The sequence below is a fragment of the Thamnophis sirtalis genome, unplaced genomic scaffold (genome assembly GCF_051295495.1).
Source record: "Thamnophis sirtalis isolate CommonGarterSnake01/CBP01778 unplaced genomic scaffold, rThaSir2_p1.2 scaffold_4, whole genome shotgun sequence".
In the NCBI taxonomy this organism is placed as follows: domain Eukaryota; kingdom Metazoa; phylum Chordata; class Lepidosauria; order Squamata; family Natricidae; genus Thamnophis; species Thamnophis sirtalis.
Genome location: NW_028261384.1, coordinates 97612325 through 97632374, shown reverse-complemented (window position 1 = coordinate 97632374; position 20050 = coordinate 97612325). Strand labels below are relative to the sequence as shown.

The 20050-nt window shown below is 40.0% G+C and overlaps 1 protein-coding gene across 5 annotated transcripts in view; it reads left to right on the top strand.

The window, feature by feature from the left end:
• Positions 1–19097, top strand: part of LOC106542356 (acid-sensing ion channel 2) — a 571660-nt gene extending 552563 nt beyond the window's left edge. For 2 of the 5 annotated variants that reach the window (XM_087713520.1, XM_014058060.2), the window contains exons 4-10: positions 3776–3926; positions 6030–6086; positions 8535–8688; positions 9571–9662; positions 11790–11869; positions 14667–14735; positions 18048–19097. In XM_087713520.1, the coding sequence (XP_087569646.1) occupies positions 3776–3926; positions 6030–6086; positions 8535–8688; positions 9571–9662; positions 11790–11869; positions 14667–14735; positions 18048–18149 (705 nt within the window). In that variant the 3' untranslated portion in view covers positions 18150–19097. Of the gene's footprint in view, positions 1–3775; positions 3927–6029; positions 6087–8534; positions 8689–9570; positions 9663–11789; positions 11870–14666; positions 14736–16465; positions 17509–18047 lie in introns of all 5 variants that reach the window. The other 3 variants (XR_015696429.1, XM_087713521.1, XM_087713522.1) reach the window with 3 other exon arrangements.
• The last annotated feature ends 953 nt before the right edge of the window (positions 19098–20050 follow it).

Sequence of the window (20050 nt, the reverse complement as noted above, 5' to 3'; positions counted from 1 at the left end):
ATCAAGGAGTACATCAGGGCAATTAGGACGGCAAAAAGATCTTATATTGCCACCTTGATTGCATCCGCTGAGTCGCGCCCAGCCGCCCTGTTCAGGATAACCCGCTCCCTCCTAAATAGGAGGGATATGGGGGACCCCCTGCAGGGTAGGGCTGAGGACTACGTCCAGTTCTTGGTGGACAAAGTTGCTCGGTTTTGGTCAGACTTGGACTCCGATTCTGCAGATCCAGCCGAGGCACAAGGGAATAATCTGATAGATCATCGCTGGGTTGAGTTTCAGGATGTTGCCCCGGGGGATGTGGACAAGGCCATGAGAGCTGTGAGTGCCTCCACTTGTGTACTGGACCCGTGCCCCTCCTGGCTGGTTGCCAACAGCAGGGAGGTGACACGGGGCTGGATCCGGGCGGTTGTTACCGCCTCCCTTCGGGAGGGGGTCTTCCCCTCCGCACTTAAAGCGGCGGTGGTGAGACCCCTCCTGAAGAAACCATCCTTGGATCCAGCCGTTCTTAACAATTATCGTCCAGTCTCCAACCTCCCCTTTGTGGGGAAGGTTGTTGAGAAGGTGGTGGCCTTCCAGCTCCAGCGGTCCTTGGAGGAAGCTAGTTATCTCGACCCATTCCAGTCCGGCTTCAGGCCTGGTTATAGCACAGAAACCGCTTTGGTCGCATTGACCGATGACCTCTGGAGAGCCAGGGATGGAGGCCATGCCTCCATCCTGGTTCTCCTTGACCTCTCAGCGGCTTTTGATACCATCGACCATGGTATCCTTCTGCGACGACTGCGGGAGGTGGGGGTGGGAGGCACTGTTTTGCAGTGGTTCTCCTCTTACCTCTCGGACAGGTCGCAGTCGGTGTTAGTTGGAGGGCAGAGATCGACCCCTAGGCCCCTAACATATGGGGTGCCACAGGGTTCGGTCTTATCCCCCCTACTATTCAACATCTACATGAAACCGCTGGGTGAGATCATTCAGCGGCACGGGATAAGATACCATCAATATGAGGACGATACCCAGTTGTATCTGTCCGCCCCGTGCCAACTCAATGAAGCGGTGGACGTGATGAACCGGGGCCTTGAAGTTGTGAGGGACTGGATGAGGGCTAACAAGCTTGTGCTCAACCCGGATAAGACCGAGTGGCTGTTGTGTTTCCCTCCCAATAATTTGGCAAGTGTTCCATCTCTCAGGCTGGGGGGTCAAACACTACACCCCTCAGACAGGGTTCGCAACTTGGGAGTCCTCCTGGACCCACAGCTGACCTTTGACCACCATTTGTCAGCTGTGACCAGGGGGGCATTTGCCCAGGTTCGCCTGGTGCACCAGTTGCGACCCTACCTGAACCGGGAGGCCCTCACAACAGTCACTCGTGCCCTTGTGACCTCTAGGCTGGAGTACTGCAATGTGCTCTACATGGGGCTGCCCTTGAAGAGCATCCGGTGACTTCAGCTAGTCCAGAATGCGGCCGCGCGAGCGATTGTGGGTGCACCTCGGTTCACCCACATTACACCTATCCTCCGCGAGCTGCACTGGCTACCTGTTGATCTCCGGGTGCGCTTCAAGGTGCTACTTGCCACCCATAAAGCCCTTCATGGTAGTGGATCTGGATACTTGAGAGACCGCCTCCTGCCAATTACCTCCTCACGACCAATTAGATCACACAGATTAGGCCTCCTCCGAATTCCATCTGCCAGTCAGTGTCGACTGGCAACTACGCGGAGGAGAGCCTTCTCGGTAGTAGCTCCGACCCTTTGGAACGATCTCCCCGTGGAGATTCGTACCCTCACCACCCTCCAGACCTTCCACACAGCCCTTAAAATCTGGCTATCCCGTCAGGCCTGGGGCTAAAGATTTAACCCACCCCCACCCGAATGGTATGAATGTTGTGTTCTTTTTAATTATGTATTGTTCTTATGTGTCATTGTTTGTATCCCCTTCCCCATGAGTTGTAAGCCGCCCTGAGTCCCCCCAGGGAAAAGGGCGGCCTATAAATAAACTTTCAAATTCAAACTTTCAAAATATGTGCAAATAGAGCCACATCCAGACATAGGTGGAAGCAAGATGGTACAAATAATATTCCAGTTAACAGCCTGCCCCTTATGGTGATGGTGGGACTTGTATCATCATCTTTGTCTTTTTCTTTTTCTTTTCTTTGCAGACACTGCTTTGCAGATCGCTCTCTGCATATGTGTAGTATATTCAGGGATAGATGCTTATGTATTGTTTCTATATGTTTTTATATGCATTTCTGCTTTCCCCTCATGGTCTGTCATTTTTTGGGCAAATACTCAAAATTTCCACTACCGGTTCTCCAGAACTGGTCAGAACCTGCTGAATACCACCACTGCTTAGTGTCTTGACAGGTTGGAGTGGGGGCTTAAAATGTTTTCCAAAGTTGTCCAAATGTTTCTTGCCTGGGGGTGCATGGATTTTTTAAAATTTCTTTTCAGTGCCTTTGACTCTACCCAAGCCAGTGGTGAGTTTCAAAATTTTTTAGAACCTCTTCTGTAGGTGTGGCCTGCTTTGTGGAAGTGGCTTCTCAGCCATGTGACTGGGTAGGAGTGGCTTGCCGGCCATGTGACTGGGTAGGAGTGGCTTGCCAGCCATGTGACTTGGTGGGCATGGCCAACTTGTAAAATGTGGTGAAACTCCCTTAACAACGCTCTTGCTTAGCAACCAAAATATTGGCTCAGAAATGCTGGCATTTGAAGCATGCAAGTCTTAAAGCTGTCAAATTACAAGACCCATGCACCCCTAACCCTTTAGGAAAAAAACCCAGGGGTATTCAAACTTGACAGCTTTAAGACTTGTGGACTTCAACTCCCAGAATTCGTCCTCTTGCTCTTCATCTTGATGATGTGTGGACAGGCGGGGGAAGGGAGCTGGAACCGGTTCTAAACGGCACTGTAGATTTGTGGAACCTCTTCTATAGAAGAGGTTAGAACTGGCAGGAACCCACCCCTGACCCAAGCCATTCTCAAGCTCCATCTTACTTTTTCCTGCTCCTTTCCCCACAGCAGACTGGATCCTATTCTGTTCACTGTCTGAAGACTGGCATAGTCTTCTTGCAGACCGGAATAATCCTGACTCTCTTTATATCATTTATTTTTCATTTTCTTTTTGGTTAGGAAGAATAAAGATAAGTTTACTGAGTGAACTTTCTCTGCGCTCCTTAATACCTAGAGATTTCTGTTGGGGAATTTGTGAGTTTGCAGAAATTTTGTTATGGGATGGAGTACGTGAAATAATTCAGTTGATACTAACAGATTTGTATATGGGATACAAAAATTTAATTTAAAAGCAATTTTTAAAAGGGAGAAAGCCAGATCTACACAAATGTAGCCATAGTCATGATCCTTCCCACCAAAAATTTAAATTCCCATGCTCCTAATAGCAAAAACACAGAGTGGATTGTGTTTCTTAGAATGTCCACAATGACTGCAAAAAGTTTGAGAAACACTATCCGTGCATATGGCAAATCAGGGGAAGTGGCCAGAAAAGGAATATCCATATTATCTACCTAGGAATATCCATATTATCATTACAATTGGCTTTTTAAAACTTCTGTGTCTTTTACAATTATTATGTTTTTAACACCACCCAGAGAAATTCAGTATTGTGCAGTCAGAATAATAAAATGAGTGAATAAGTCAAGGTGAGGTTAAACCATTTTGCCAACAGTGCAAAACTGAAATGCATATGTTTACTTAATTCTGAGTGTTTAGAATTGTTATAGTTAGAAACAAACATGTTTGTTATTTAGTTCTCTACCTTTTTCTTACAGCTGACATACCTTCCACCTCCATGGGGTGAATGCCACTCCTCAGATTTCGGCCTGGAGTTTTTCCCCATCTATAGCATCACTGCATGCAGGATCAGTTGTGAGACCCGCTACGTGGTAGAGAATTGCAATTGCAAAATGGTTCACATGCCAGGTATGTCTTTTGAAATGAGTTCTGCCAGAACACAGAATGCATGTAGAAACTATTTTTTTTAAAAAAAAGAAACTATCTTTGAACTCTCCAACTCATCTGGAGATAAGTGGCTCTAGAGATAATTGTGGTTTGTTTTGCATTCATCTTTCAATCTCTTCTTACATTCAGGTTATCACTAAAAGGGCTATTTTCAGTAACCAAGTCAAATGCTCTCTAGGGTGCAGCACAAAGAATTCAAACATTAATCACTCAGATGTGGTTTCTACTGTTAATAATGTTATGTTCCTCAAAATACTAGTGTATTAATAATAGAGGTTTGTTTTCCAATCTGAAACAATTGGAATAAACCTTTATAGCTAGATATAAAGAGCTTTTATATCCAATTATTACAGAGCTTTCAAAATATGTGCCTGATCTTTTATTTCAAATGTTTTCCTGCCTTCATTTTATTAGTTTTTAGAGACAAGGAGGCAAAAACACTGTTTTTGTGTAAATCTGCATGCTTTAAGCTGCACACAAGGATAAGCCCTAATGAATTTATTTTTAATAGTAATTGTTTAAGATATTATAAATTGCAGCAGTAAAAACTAATACACATTTTAAAAAATTAAGAATAAAAAGAAAAAAGCAGAAACTATAGAAAAGAAAAAAGGAAAAAATAGGAAGAGAAATAAAAAAGGAAGAATATGTAGAAAGAAGAGAAATGCATAAGTGATTATCTACTTCATCACAACAACTAAAAACAATTTTTGTAACTGATCATCTCCTTTTAAAATACAACAAATGACCTCCTCTTCTTATATCCCATCTTTTACCTATAAACAAAACCATTAAAGACAGTCTTTCCAATCCTGGTGTCAGAAAATATCCATTAAAGGCTACCAGAAATATCCTATCTATTTTTATTTTGATCAAATAAACCAACTTTATATTTCTTCCTTTTACTTCTAACAATTTTAATCTTTAGTTCATTGAAATAATGTCAATGATGTTTTTATTATTATTATTTTCTCTCTCATGGGATTCTTAAAACTTAAGAGTTTAGCAAAACTCTTTTGTAAAGCCAATATAGGAAAATATCCAGATCTCTTTCTTGGTTTATTGTTTGCATATCGCTTTTAATTATTAACACATAAGCTGGTTGCTTTTTTATGTCTAGTGCAACATCTTTCTTCTTATCATTCTCAGCCTCAATATTGTCAAGTAGAATTTGTTCTTCTTCTCTAGACACAATCTTCATAGAGGCAAATTTCTCGGCTGACACGATTAAAACTAACTTCTGAGGCCATTGTTCAAAAATGTTTATTTATCTAATTTTATCTCATTTATCTAATCCCATATAATTTACCAAATTTTATCTCATTTTTATAACCATCCACCTCACAAGCAAGTGATTCTCACAATATACAACAAAAATATCCTTCAATATATCCAATGTTCTGTAATTTTACATTGAATGTATCTTCTCCTTTAATCTTGAAGTCCCTTTAGTGTCCAGTTTTTAAAAAACTTATTTTTTAATCAAACCAAAAAAAAATATTCCACAGTAAAGCCTAATGAATTTGATGGGACTTATTTTAGATAAGCATTTAGGAAATGATGCAGTTATCTTTCTAACAGTAGTGTTTGATTTCACAGATAAATGTTAATTGTGACTGTTCATCTGCATAGATGCATGAAAATTGTTGCATAAAGTCATGCACATATTCACACTCATGCGTACCTACATCTCCCAGATCTCTATAAACAGAGTAGTTTCCACACTGAATGCCCTTCATGCTTTCCTTATTCAAATCATAATGCTCAAAACTCACCAAACAGTTGTAGACTGTTAGGAATCCAATCATTTTGAGAAAGGAGAAAACAAGAAGAGACATATGCACCCATCTTCTTCCATTATATTAATGTGACAGTGCCAACAAAGGAAGAAAGAAATCAGGGAATGCAATACTCATCCCTGGAATCTCTAATTGCCATGTTTCCCTTGGGAATTTTGATTGCCACTATGTGATTGAAACCTGCGAGTGCTTTTCCTAAGCATTCTAGAAAGAAAGCCATCATTTCTAAGATTATAATAAAAATGATCCCATTTATTTTATACAGGGGATGCTCCATTTTGTACACCGGAGCAGTATAAGGAGTGTGCAGAGCCTGCACTAGGTAAGTTCTTATACCATCAGGACGGTTTATTTCTTCTAAGCTGAAAAGGATCACATTTCAGACTGGGAATATATTGTTACAGAATAGTATGAGAATGAAAGTTCCTCTGCATACACACAGACGGTGTCTTTCACACAATCAAGCAAATACCAGTTTTCCCCTTAAAGGTGGATTTGTGCAAACCTTTCATAGAAATTATATGACTCAGTTGCAATGTAACTTGTTTTCCCAGAACTTCCTTCGTGTGATGGCCCTTGGGGAAAACTGGGAAGAATCTGAAATTTGTACAAGTTCCTCCAAGTTCATGTTTAAATTTGCAGTGCCCAAATTAACTTTTTCTTCTCAGTTGATCTAAGGAGGTGAACGTTTTTGCCTTGAAATTCATTAGAAACATGTACTATAAAATCCCAAAGGTGCTTTTTCAGGAGGCAACTGGACTTTCATATTTTTTTTCTTTTGAAGACGTTTCACTTTTTGAATTGAATTTGAATTGAATTTATTTCATTTATATGCCGCCCTTTTCCCCAAAGGGGACTCAGGGCAGCTCACAATCCAAGTCAAGGGAAGGGGTATAAATAAAGAATAAAAAAGACGAACAAAACAATACACAATTTAAAAAGCACACAACAACCATACCATTCGGGGGGGGGGGGGGGGGCAAAAGGTCTTTAGCCCCAGGCCTGTCGGAATAGCCAGGTTTTAAGGGCTTTGCGGAAGGCCTGGAGGGTGGTGAGGGTTCGAATCTCCACGGGGAGCTCATTCCAGAGGGTCGGAGCAGCCACAGAGAAGGCTCTCCTCCGGGTAGTTGCCAGTCGGCATTGGCCGGCTGATGGAATTCGGAGGAGGCCTAATCTGTGGGATCTAATCGGTCTATTGGAGGTAATTGGCAGCAGGCGGTCTCTCAAGTACTTATCCAAGAAGCTTCTTCAGCTCTAAAAAGATAGTGGGGAATGAAAGGATTTATATTCCTTGAAGGCAGTTACATACTTTTAGAGGGTTGTTGAAGCCCTTGAAGGTTTATCTGTCTCCTCAGGGTCACCTGAGTAATGGTGGTAATAGACTGGTTCCTGTAGTCTACAATTTTTCCTCCTGAAAATCCATTCCTACTCCCACACAATTCAAAGGGTGTTCATCCCAAATTGTATAGCTAAAAGTCTGTAGAAAACATCCTTAGAATGATGTGAGAGTAGGAGTGGATTTCCAGAGAGAAAAAAATGCAGACTACAGGAACCAGGAGTACTACTCAGGTGACCCAGAGGACACAGATAAACTTCCAAGTGCTTCAGCGACCCTCTAAAAGGATACAAATAATCAGCTGTCTGCTAGGAATATAAATCCTTCTGTTCCCACTATCCTGTCAGAGCTGAAGAAGCTTCTTGGATGAGAAGCGAAATGTCTTCAAAAGAAAAAACAAGAAACTCCAGTTGCCTCCTGAAAAAGCACCTTTGAGACAACAATGACCTGGATGAGAATCTCTACAGAAATGTACTGTAAAGAATTTTCATCAAGACAGAATTCAAAAGCAAGATTTTATTTTTGACATTTCAACTTGGTGAATACCTCTGGCTAGCTGCACTATTAACATGGTATTTATTTAGATTCAAATCTCACTCATTCTTCTATAGTATTTTCGTTGATGTAGGGGTTTGTTCCATAAGGCAGATGATTTCTGGGGAAGGAAAGGAAAGGATTAGGCACTCATCAGCTCTGTTTAACACTATAACTTCCCAAAGCTGATTTGTTCTTTTGACCTCGGATCAGTGCATGTTGACCTCAAAATGGAGTGCTTTAAGCTTGGGATATTTCAAATGTGAGCCTGGCACACATTTGGAATGATAAGGGCAGCTGTTTCAAATATGGCATTTCGCATTCTGAATGTAAATCAGATGTTTTTGAGTTTGATATATATTAAACATGGAATAATTTGTAAATTTCTGTTTCATTTTTAAAGTTACATACAGAGCATGGACTATAATCTAAGAAGAAATTTTCATATATTACTGGGGGGAAAAACCCAGGGAAGGCAGAGGTTATTTCTGGCAGCAAGCTCACTATCACTACAGCATATAAATTGGACTTTTGACACACTTTTTAAAAGGAGGAGAGAATTCAGAATGGATTACCCTATCAGTGGCTTTTATTAGCTATGACTGTTAACAATAGAACTTCAATGAATGTCTTTAGTGAACAGAAAGAAGAACAATAGGTTTCTAGCTATCTCTGCCATGAGTTACATAAAACATTCTTGGAACATTGGCCTAGCTATTATTGTGTGGGTATAAATCTGTCTCCTCCAAAAGCATATTCTACAGTTTTATGAGCATATAACCCCTCTGATATAACCTGGGTGGGATCATGGGAGTCATAGTCAACCTCAAAGGCATCATAGAAAATGCAGGTCTAGCTCAAGCTGTCATCAACCCACCTGATTCTTGCTTTGCCTTACAGTGCTTCTCGGTGAAAAGGGAAATGATTATTGTGAGTGCCAAACCCCATGCAATTTGACCCGTTACAACAAGGAGCTGTCCATGGTTAAGATCCCCAGCAAGACCTCAGCTAAATACCTTGAGAAGAAGTTTAACAAGTCAGAGAAATATATCTCGTATGTAATCCTGGTTTAAACAGGGGTGGAATAATCATTTTATGAAGCAAAGTAAACTGAAAGGAGGTTGTGTTAATTACAAAATTTATAGTGGTTATTGTCAAGTATCAGTTAGAATTGGTTCATTTGGGATTTTTTTCAGGTATCAGTTTCCAGATTTGTTAGATTTCAGAATTTCAGAAGAATGATGTGTTACTTGCTACTAAGGCCAATAAATAAGCCACCCAACTGGTCTTGGAATCAGAAATCCAATCATAAAAAGTTAGGGTTTCCAGAGTAGCAAACAAGGTTCAGTGCTAGAAGCAAGTGCCTAATCAACCATAGGTAGAAGACACAATCTAAAGTCTCCAGTTAAAGATCAGGAGATTCAAAAGTAGGTACACGGTCAAAACAAGCAGTAAATTAGATTGGTACATGATGCAAATGTTGTGTCTTTGTACTGTTCAGAAAAGATATATTGGAAGTCAAGATTTTACAGGATACTGTTATCTTGGGTTTCGTCCCTACAATCAATTATTGTGTCCTGGTAGGCTATTTTTGCAATCAATATTCCTTGAAGCCAAGGAGCTTTGTACAAATGGCTAAGTTAAAATCCACAGCCCCCAAACCCTATATTTTAGACCGTTGGTAAAATTATTAGCATGGATCTTCCAGATTCATTAGAGTGGTAGATAGAAAAGAGTGAGTGTTCTGGTTATCAACAAACTATAAGGGAGGAATGGGATATATGGGACCCTCTGTACTGCTTGCATTATAGCAGTGGTTTGGTACAATGGGAATTTCAGTTAAATAACACTGGTATATTCCCCACCAATTACTTACTCTTAGGGAATGAATTGCCGCCTCCTAATGTCCTCTGGGCTACCTGTTTTCTTTCCTTAGGGAGAATATACTTGTACTTGATATATTCTTTGAAGCTCTTAACTATGAGACCATTGAGCAGAGAAAAGCATATGAAGTGGCAGCATTACTTGGTGAGTAAATATTCTGTGCATATACATAACACGATTGAAGCTCGTAGGCAATGTGGAATTCAGCCCCATGAGATAATCCTAGAGAACTCCTCTCAGTTGGTGAGGAGCAACAGGAAGCAGAAACAAAGCAACATGGACATACAGGGAGAAAGAGATACAAATCCAACAAACCCTAAGAAATATTGTAGGCAACAAATTGCTCTCATTATTTTGGCCATTGAATAAATCTGATCCAGGAGCCTTTAACATCTCTGGCTTACACTCTGGTCTACAGGTAGTTCTCAACACACAATCACAATTGTGTGTCGAGAACTACCTGTATTCTGAGACCAGAATTTTCATTATTAAACAACCCAATTGTTAAGTGGGTCACGGCCAATTTTATGACCTTTTTTGCCACTTTTCTTAAGTAAATCATTGCAGTTTTTAAGTGAATCACATCCATATAAGTGAATCCAAAGGCTCCCCCAGTGACTTTGCATGTTGGAAGCCAGCTGCGAAGGTCATAAAGCAACCCCATGACCCTGGGACATTGCAATTATCATAAGTAATTTTGATCACATGGCTATGAGATGCTATGATGGTTATAAATGTGAGGACCCATTGTTAAGTCAGTTTTTTTCAGTGTTGTGGTAACTTCGAACAGTCACTAAATAAATGGTTATGAATCAAGGACTACCTGCATTATTATGAGGCTTCTATGATGAGCTCAGAAAAATCTTGATTCCACCAGCTCAGAATCATAGTATGAATTCATGAAGTTTATGCCAGTCTATTCAGGGAAAATGGGGACATTGGAAAATTAAGATCTATCTGCTTGCACCGCTTTAAATATTCAAGGTAAATCTGTCAGAAGAATATCAGCCATGCCCACTATTCTTATTTTCTCTGTTGGGCCTTATCCAGCCTTGATCTGTAGCTTTCTTAATTAAGGCACAATAAGGCATATCTGAGATGGCAAGGAGGCTACAGTTCTTAGAATATAATGCAACAATAAAAGGAAAAAATGAAACATCATTCTTTGCCAAGCAGGCAAAGAAATGTGAGACTAGAATCCATAACAGGAAAATTTATTGCATCAGATATTGGATTTATACAGGATTGCACCAATCTCTTAAAGGAGCCATATCTTTCTGTTGCTATATTTGAAATATTTGTTATTTTATATCGATTTCCATTAATAAATCAAGTTTCTTCCCAGATCCTCTGGCCCTTTTTTAGGCATCCTAAGTATGGAATTGCACCTCGAATCATAGAACCAGTAACTGAAACAATGTTGAAGAAGATGAGAAAATATGGGTTGCCATGATAGAAGCTCTGGTTTACCATCCATCCACCTAATAAATACTGGCTTAGGAAGTCAAATCCCAAACCTTGCATGAGATTTGGGTGAAAAGAAGACAGTTTGAGTTTTGGCTTGTGTGTCCAAAGCTTTTGTTGCCTGCATTTAATCATATCCCTGTTGTCATGGAGATGTGAGCCTTTTACTTTCTAAATAATAAACAGAGAGATTTCTTCCTGTTTGTATAGAGATCAACTGTGATAATGGCAGAAAAAAGAGGGGGGAGCGTATGTTTGTGTGTATACACTTCTACAACAGCTGTAGGGTTTCCCCCCCCATTTATTACTTCTTTTCTTTAATCCAACTCATTTTTTTAAAAAAAAAATTACTCCAATACCTTATGACAATCCTGTGACCTGAGATCTTGCTCTGGGTAGGCTTTTGACCTGTTAAAACGAGCCATTATGTTTAAGCACCTGGCAGTTTAATTTAGTTTATCTCTTTGTTAAACTGGGGAAGAGTGAAGTACTACAAGAATAACAGTAGGAACAGGAATGATCATCTCCGGAATGTTGGAGGAAATAAGTTGAAATTCTGACGAAGAGGAGAGGAGTAGCTTTGATTTTGCCCCAGGAGCCAATCGATGCAGAATTTACACAGCTGTAATTGGAAATCTTTTTCTTTACAGCCAGCATAAAAATGCTCAAAATATGTATTTAGTTTACTTAGCTGAGGGCCCTTATTTCCAGTTTGGGTCTCCCAGTCCAAGCAATTTACTTTGATGTGCACCAAAATATAAGATTAAAATGTCTATTTTTGTTTTTTTTTTCCCCTTTCTTCTCCAGGTGATATTGGGGGTCAGATGGGTCTTTTTATTGGTGCTAGTATCCTCACTATTCTGGAAATATTTGACTATATTTATGAGGTAAGCTGCAGCCCTTTCCATGAGGCAGTGAATAATGTAGTCCAATGGCCATGTATTTTCATGCTGAAGGGATGCAAGGACAGACTTCATCCATGGGCCTATTTTGATCCAATAGTATAGTAAGCTCTGGAAACTCTGTTTCCTGAATTTACATTTTGGAATTTTGAAACACAAAATCTAATCACCAAATTTTACATTTCCTCTACAAGGTTCAAAAATGCCAAGGTTTAGAATATAAATTTGAATCCAACAAGGTAGCACAAATCCTGATGCTATTTCTTTCTGCACACACAGACTAGTATGCATTTGAATTTAACTTTAAAAAGCACTCCCAAGTAAGACATTAAATACATATTTTATGTTAACATAAATGTGTGTGTGTGTTGGTATCTTGGTTCTCAATCACTTTGAAACTCATTGAATTGGGTATTCAGCACGCACGCACACACACACGCACACACACTCTCCAGTGGTTAACGACAGCCTAATGTTTTATCTGATTTGGGATGAAGTGATGACAGGTTGGCCGCTGTTATGAAAACTTCGGGCATGTTGAACCTATCTGAAGGATTAAGCAGCTTTTATCTTTGTTTTGCTTTTCATCTTTTGGCATCAGAAAATTGCATCTGTGCAAAGGCAAGCAGAGAGAGAACAGGAAAAGGTATCCAGGTGCTCTAAGCAGCCTGTGGATTATCCATGTCTGCTTTGCAGAGTCATTATAAGAAAGCACGTTCCTGGATAGGCTGGTAGCTGTTAACATTTGCTCACACTCGCTGATTAAGGGGACAGGGGTTGCAGCATAGATAGAAAACAATACCACAACTTCTGCCTGTTTTCTAAGCTAACACTCCTGATTTGGAGGTGTTTTCCCTGCTTCTTCTGGATGCCCACCCCCAGCAACAGCAAATAGCATGATCCTTATGTTTAATTACCTCATCTGAGGTACCAGGTTATGCAGAGAGAAAGAGATAAAAACTGACCCAGAGTTATCCATGAAGATTATGTTGCTGGGGTGAAGATTGAATCTGTATTTTCCTAATCCACATGCAGCACCTTAATGCCAACATCACACTGGCCATCACAAAGGATTTCTTTCTACAAGTGTGATCAATGTAGTTTGCTCTTTATTGTCCACATGAAATAAAAGAGTTTTCTGCATGGAGATTCTGGGACTTGAGCCTGAAATCTACTCTATGAAAAGCAGTGATTCTTACATTCAGAAGTAACCACCTTTCAAATCTCACAGTATTGTTCATGTGGGAAAATGTGCTATACATTGCTTAGGATCCTGGAGAAAAAGTGTGATATAAATTTAACAAAAGAAGTGAATAACAAATTGGGCTGGTTGTATATAGTAAGGTTAGGATGTTTTGGCTACTGGTATCTCCTACCCCAACCCCAACCCTAAACTCTGTCTTTTGCGGGGTTCCCCAGTATGGAGAGAGCCAGCCATAGATGTGAGATCTTGATTCCCACATCCTAACCTTACTATATACAACCAGCCATTGATGGGTTTCAAAATTTTACTCTGTGGGTGTGGCCTCCTTTGTGGGAGTGGCTTGCCACCCATGTGACCGGATGGGAATGGCTTGCCACCCATGTGACCGAATATGAAGATGCCGACGACACTTGTCAGAACAACCTTAAATTACCTCACACACAGCACTGGCGGGCATAAGAATATGGTGTAAACTTGTTTTTTTAAAGGCATCTTTGGTTTGGGTTAAAACAACTTCAAACATGCAATGTTCTGATTGCACCACAAACGCAGTAGTCATCCTTACCTTTCACAGAGGCACTGAGTTTTATAAATATGAGCATGATAGTGTAGAATAATCATATCCAAGGACCAGTGGTGGGTTTCAAAAAATTTTGGAACCTCTTCTGTAGATGTGGCCTGCTTTCTGGGTCCACTGGTGGAACCTCTTCTAACCGGTTCGGTAGATTTGACAAACTGGTTCTACCGAATAGGTGCGAACTAGTAGGAACCCACCTCTGCAACCAGCCCAATGAAAAGTAGAATTTAAGGGAGCCTTAGGGTTGGCATCAAACTTTTTCCCTGCAAGCAAAGGCAAAAGAGGTAAAAATGAATAAATACTAGTCCAAAAAATGTGTATCCATTGCTTGTGGACCGCAGTTAGTTGGATGCTCAAGCATAGTAAGGGGGTAGGACCTCCCCAGTGTATGCAGTTTAGGGCCTGTTAAACAAAGCAGTTTCTGGGAACAAATTAGAAAATCATAGCATGATTCACTTGGTTGAATTTGGCAAGATAACCTGTTTTTGCAGACAGGTTTGCCTTGCAACATCTGCCTTTCTCTGAGATAATTCAGAAGCAGGACTTTGAAAAATGCCTCCCCCCACCTTTTTTCCCCTGGTTAGATCAATATAATTATCTCTGGAAAGTAATCCAAAGCTAAGATAATAATCGTTTGCTGAAAATTGCCCTCATGAGAGTTACAGTATGGAAAGAAGAATTTTACAACATTAAAATTAAATCTTAGCATTATTATTTTTTTAAACAAAATGTATTTCTAGGCTTTAAGAAAGCAAGAGCAGCCTTAGAAGTAGGTGACCAAAAGCTGAATAAAATTTTAAATTCAAAAAAGAGTACTGGGTCAGACTTCTTATGCAAACAAGCTTCAGTGCCCTGAATTTACTGCACGGATTAAGAATAAATAATTAATCCAGCACAGTGCTGGGTAAAGAAGAGGACCTCTCTTTCTGCTGCCAGAGGATCGGGGTGTATCATATTTTTGCTGGAGCTGAGAATCGTATCCTTTCCCCTGTTTCTTTTAGCTGATCAAAGAGAAACTGTTTGATCTTCTTGGCCCAGAGGAGGAAGAAGGAAGCCATGATGAGAATGTGGTAAGTAGGCCCACATCCCTGCCAGGACTCACAAGAGCAGAAGCCAACATATAGCACATTGGCATATTCCTTGGCAGAGTCTATTTTCAATCTGGCTGGGGAGATGACCTTAATTTCTGCACAGAGTGGCACTGGGCCTCAAGTTTATGCTTTCTGCTTCAGTAGTTTACCCTCCAATCTCAGATGCAGCAGTTTCTTGTAGTTATTCTTATGCAGAAGGCAGAATCATTTGCATTTACTCAGAGGATCCTTTTTTTAAAATTCACATTATACAGATTGACTTCTGGCTTGACAAAAAAGCTCTGAGTGAGCCCTAGAGCAAATGGTCATCTGTTAATTAAATGGGATGGGCAGAAATTAGCTCTGGATAGCTTTATTTCTAGATCTGTAGTTGACTTGCATTGGCTTGGCAAGGATTTCTGAATAATAGATCCCATTTCTGCCCTATGTAATGCTATTTAAATGAAAGAAACCTTCCAAAAGGTGGATTCCTGAGAGCCATTCAATATTATCATTTTGCACCACTTTGTGATTAGCTCTGATCCTGATTGATTCCATACCATCTCCTCTTAAGGCAAGCTGACTCTTTTTTTTTTCCTAATTTATTGGAAATCTCTGCAAAATTGGAAATTTCCTGTGAATTACTAAGAGACTGCAAAACTTGTAGAGAATACATTCCCCCATTGGCAGAACTCTTGAGTCGCCCTGGGTCTTAGGGTCTTCCTTCTCCCCTCCCCCACCCCAGCCAATAGAAGTTCCATGCCCGGAGCTTGTTTCTTCCTATATGCCTTAGTTAAAATCCCCCCTCTTCCCCCCTCCCCCCAATTTTCAGTTGATTGCAAAATTGCAGGCATGGCAACATTTCACCTTCACAGCTCACAGGGGGGGGGTTTAAATGTCACAGAGGAATGGAAGCAAAGCATGTAGAAAGCTTTTGGAAAATTTTAATGCTTACTGTTTATCATACAATTTATTTTATTTCCCTTTTGCATGGACAGTGGCTATACGAGTGTGAGGGGGATTATTGCTCAGTGCATTAGATACCAATAACACAATTTTCTTTGGAGTTTCCCCTTGAAGGGAAAAGATGAAACCTGATTAGCTCCTAATGTTCCCTGTATGTTGCCAGCTTTTGAGATGGACAAACATGAACATTCAGACAACTTTGTTGAGGGGATTAGAGGAGGTAGAAACGTTAGCAATATGGAAATGGGTGAGGAGTAAAGGAACAGTTAAAAATTAGACTGTTTAAATCAAGTCCCTGAACTTCAATGGCTATTTAATTCCACCTCCAATTCCAAATGAGGCTTTTCTTACTACCTTCAATTACTGTAACTGACCTCATAATCAACAAAATAAATGCTGCAGATCGGAAGTGTGCCCACATGATTTAAAATGACTACTTTATCTTGTTGCTTCACAAACAGTTATTTCAAAATAATTTTTTTAGCCTATTTGTTAGAAGTCTGCCTTATTCAAAATATTTGACTTTCACTAGGACGGCATCTTATTGTTGGTTGTTTTGTTTGTTTTAAGTGCATCCTAAAGGAAAAAGAGATACATATGTCTCTTTGGTAGGCTACCAAATCTGGTGTGCAAATCTCCAGATAATTATCAGATGTCCAAAATTTTAACTATTTGCTGCCATTATTGGTTGTCTGGATTTTTACAGCCCAGATGCAATATCCCTGCTCCTTTCCCTCCTCTTCTAACAACCTGATTTGTTATAGGCAGGGCTTTAGCAATCTTACAGTTGTCATCATTGCAAGAAAGAAATTAAGAATACCTTAAAAGGTAAATGTAAAGGTTTCCCCTGCCAGTTGTGTCTGACTCTAAGGGGCGGTGCTCATCTCCGACGATTCACAGCCAAGGATCCAGCGTTGTCCGAAGATGCTTCTGTGGTCATGTGGCCAGCATGACTATGTGCCGAAGGTACACAGAACACTGTTACTTTCCCACCGAAGTGGTACCTATTTATCTACTTGCATTTACAAGCTTTTGAACTGCTAGGTTGGCAGGAGCTGGGGCCAGTAATGGAAGCTCACTCTGTCACACAGTACTTGGTCTCAAACTGCCAATCTGCCGGTCAACAAGCCCAACGTCTTAACTGCTTGGCCACCGTGCCCCTCTAAGCATACCTTATCGGCTACAAAGAGTTATTCTTTTTATACAACAACAAAAACAGTGAAATTGGATATTGTAATTTTGTGTACGTCTTATCTGAGAGTAAGTTCTATTGAACTTCATTTATGAGGAAACAATTGCAAGATAATTCATCCTTTATTTGGGAGTGTTTTTAATTGGGTTTAAGAAGGCGTGTGATTTTAGTCTTTGAAATCCTAAAAAAAAAAAAGTTTCTCAAAATTTTACACTCTATCCCTCTCCCCCAATGAATCCTATTTCAAATTTCGAAGTGTAATTGTTTCCAATATCAAGCTTCACAAATATTTGTTTTCATTTGTGTGTGTGTGGGTGCGTGTGTGGGTATCTACATGCATGTGCATGTCCATAGGTGTATATAAACCTATCCCAAATTAAATTCTTTCACATTCCATTGATTTTAATGAGATAAATTAAAGAAGTGTTGTAACTCCCATACCGATATGAACAAGATTTAAACATTTTAAATGCATGCGTTCATGCATTTTTGCTCAAATATATGTTGTGTCATTAATAAGCCGTGTCCGTACAAATACAGAATGTGATTCCCTCAGCCATCAAAACCCTTTCTGAATTTTTCCTTGGGGCTTTCAGGATCCACCATTTGAAAATGGTAGGTTGAAATACACTTGCATTTTGAGAACCATCATGTTTAGGCAATTTATTAGGACAAGTCAAAAGTTGTAGACTAGTGTGCAAGCTTTCACATTTTCCATAAAATTTAACAATCAAGAGGAAATAAACCCTGGCTGGAATTGGGGGGGGCAGGGGGGGAGTAGCTGGTGTTGAAGTCATCAGATCTGAATTTTATCCCAACTTGAGAAAGATATGAGAAGAGTAGTTTAATATAATGGGATATCAGCTCTATTTACGTCTTTGAAATGCCTATCCTTTTGGCCTGTTGTGGTAGGATATTAAAACCACATATGGTGATTTTAATAATACCTAGCATTTTATACAACATAGCAAAGCTCCTACAAAATTGTGTCTCTGAAAGCTATGCCAATACTGCTATCTTGGAGGTAGACAGCTAAGGCCAAAAGAGGGATGGCTGCCTAAAACTATTTAGTGAGTTCTTAATTGAGGTAGGATTTGAAGAATGCACTTGTCCACTTATTCACCTTTGGTCGTCTTCCCTTTTTCTGTTCACAGAGCACGTGTGAGCCCTTGTCAAACCACTCTGATCCCACAAGCCACACTGTGACAGTCCCACTGCAGACAACACTTTGCACATTGGAGGAAATTGTGTGCTGACAATGCTTCTCAGCACTATGGATGGCAGAACCTACAAAAGCCAGGGAATCCTACTCAGGCTCACTAACAGGGTGGGGGAAACCACTGAGGAATTCGCTATGCATCCAATTGTTCTCTTTCTCTCTTCTTGTCAAAATCAGTGAAAGATTTCATGGACTCAGTTGCATCAGCCTGTCCTACCAGGACGAGTGGAGGAGGGTGTAGGAACGGGCAAGATTTATCTCCACCAGCGGACAACACATCTCAGTTTCTGAATTGGAGAAGTGTGATGACCAAGGAACCATTCTTTCATAGACAGCCTACAAGTTATACAAAAGAAGCCTGCATGCCAGTCCTTTTGATGGCAGTCTCTCTTTTTCCTTACAAGCCATGTCTCCATCCAACAACTGCTCCCTTTTTCTTTTTCTTTTGCCTCAACAAAAATGGAGGTCATGGCACAGACTTTCCTGCTCAAGAGTTTATCATTATTTAACAACATCACTGCTGAGTTAGAAACAAGCAATGGTACATTTTCGAGGGTCACCATTCTTTTTTGTTGTATGCTAAATGTGACAGGGTCTCAAAAGTTCTGGTCAAATCGTTGGGTGAGCCAGATCTTTGATGACCAAGGTGAGCATGCTCAAATAGAATGGCTCACCTTATGTACCATTATAGACCACTTCTTAAATGCAGGCACTCACGAACGCACCAGCCCCATTGACACTAGTTAGCCATACAGCTACTGTCTTGTCTAGATTGGCGTGTAATGCAACATATGTGTGTCCCAGAATTGGGGGAGGTGGGGTCCAGTTACTTTTCTGATTTGCCCTGCTTCCTCATTCTTAACAGCACTATTAAAGGTGATCTTGTGGAAGGGGATAAACTGTCATTTTGGCTTATTCCAACTCTGTGGGTGTTTTACTAAAACTTGGGAACTATCAGCATTAAAAAGAGTTTAAAAAAACAAAATATGTCCTTTTAGGCTATTTATAAGCAATGTTTTATCAGTTTCCAGAGTGATAACTCTGGTGGGTTGTATAAGTCGTATTGCAGACCATTGACTGGGCCCAAATCTTTGGTTTGCACAATACATGTAAAATAATCACACAAACTTTATTCATACAACATATTAAGTCACAACATGTATGGCTAGTTTACAGTTCAGAATATGATGTGCCCAATCAGCCTGTTAAAGTAAACCACACAATTTTTATGGGCTATATTTTATAATATCTCTATAATATTATCTTGAGATAGATTATACAGTATATCCATTTCTAGAATTAGTAGTTAGTGAGGCCAAATGGAAACTAAATGCAGAAGATTCAAGCAATTATAATTATGTGGGTAGTTATTTGCACATTTGCGTAGAAACTCTGTATCCTAATCCTATGCCATTATTTATGTATCCTAAACAATGGCATAGGTGATATCGGAAGCTAAGTAATAGATCATTCATGTTATGAATGATGCTGTTAAGTTCTGTAATGCTCATCCTAAAATAAATACTGAGATTCTGTGCTTACACATACATATTTATCAACTGATCAATGAAATATGTAGTATCTTTGCCATTCCACAGACTGTAAATGTAAATGAACTAAACAAGAGTGCAGTTATGATTGTTTGCATCTTCTGCATTTTATTTTCTTCCAGCCACAATGTTTTCTATTTCCACCGATGCCTTCAGTAAAATATGTGCATATTTGAATCTCACAATATACTGTAGGTATCTAATGAAACAGACTTACTCTGCAAAATCTAATGTCTCATTGCTTTAGCATTTTGGTGGCTTTTTGTCCATTTTTATTTTTCTGAGCAGTCCTGCAGCCAGACATAATGAAGTTACTGCTAACTAATGACATCTTCCAGGCTGTGTGAGAGCCCGCCACACTCACCCGTGCGGATGTTATTATTTTATT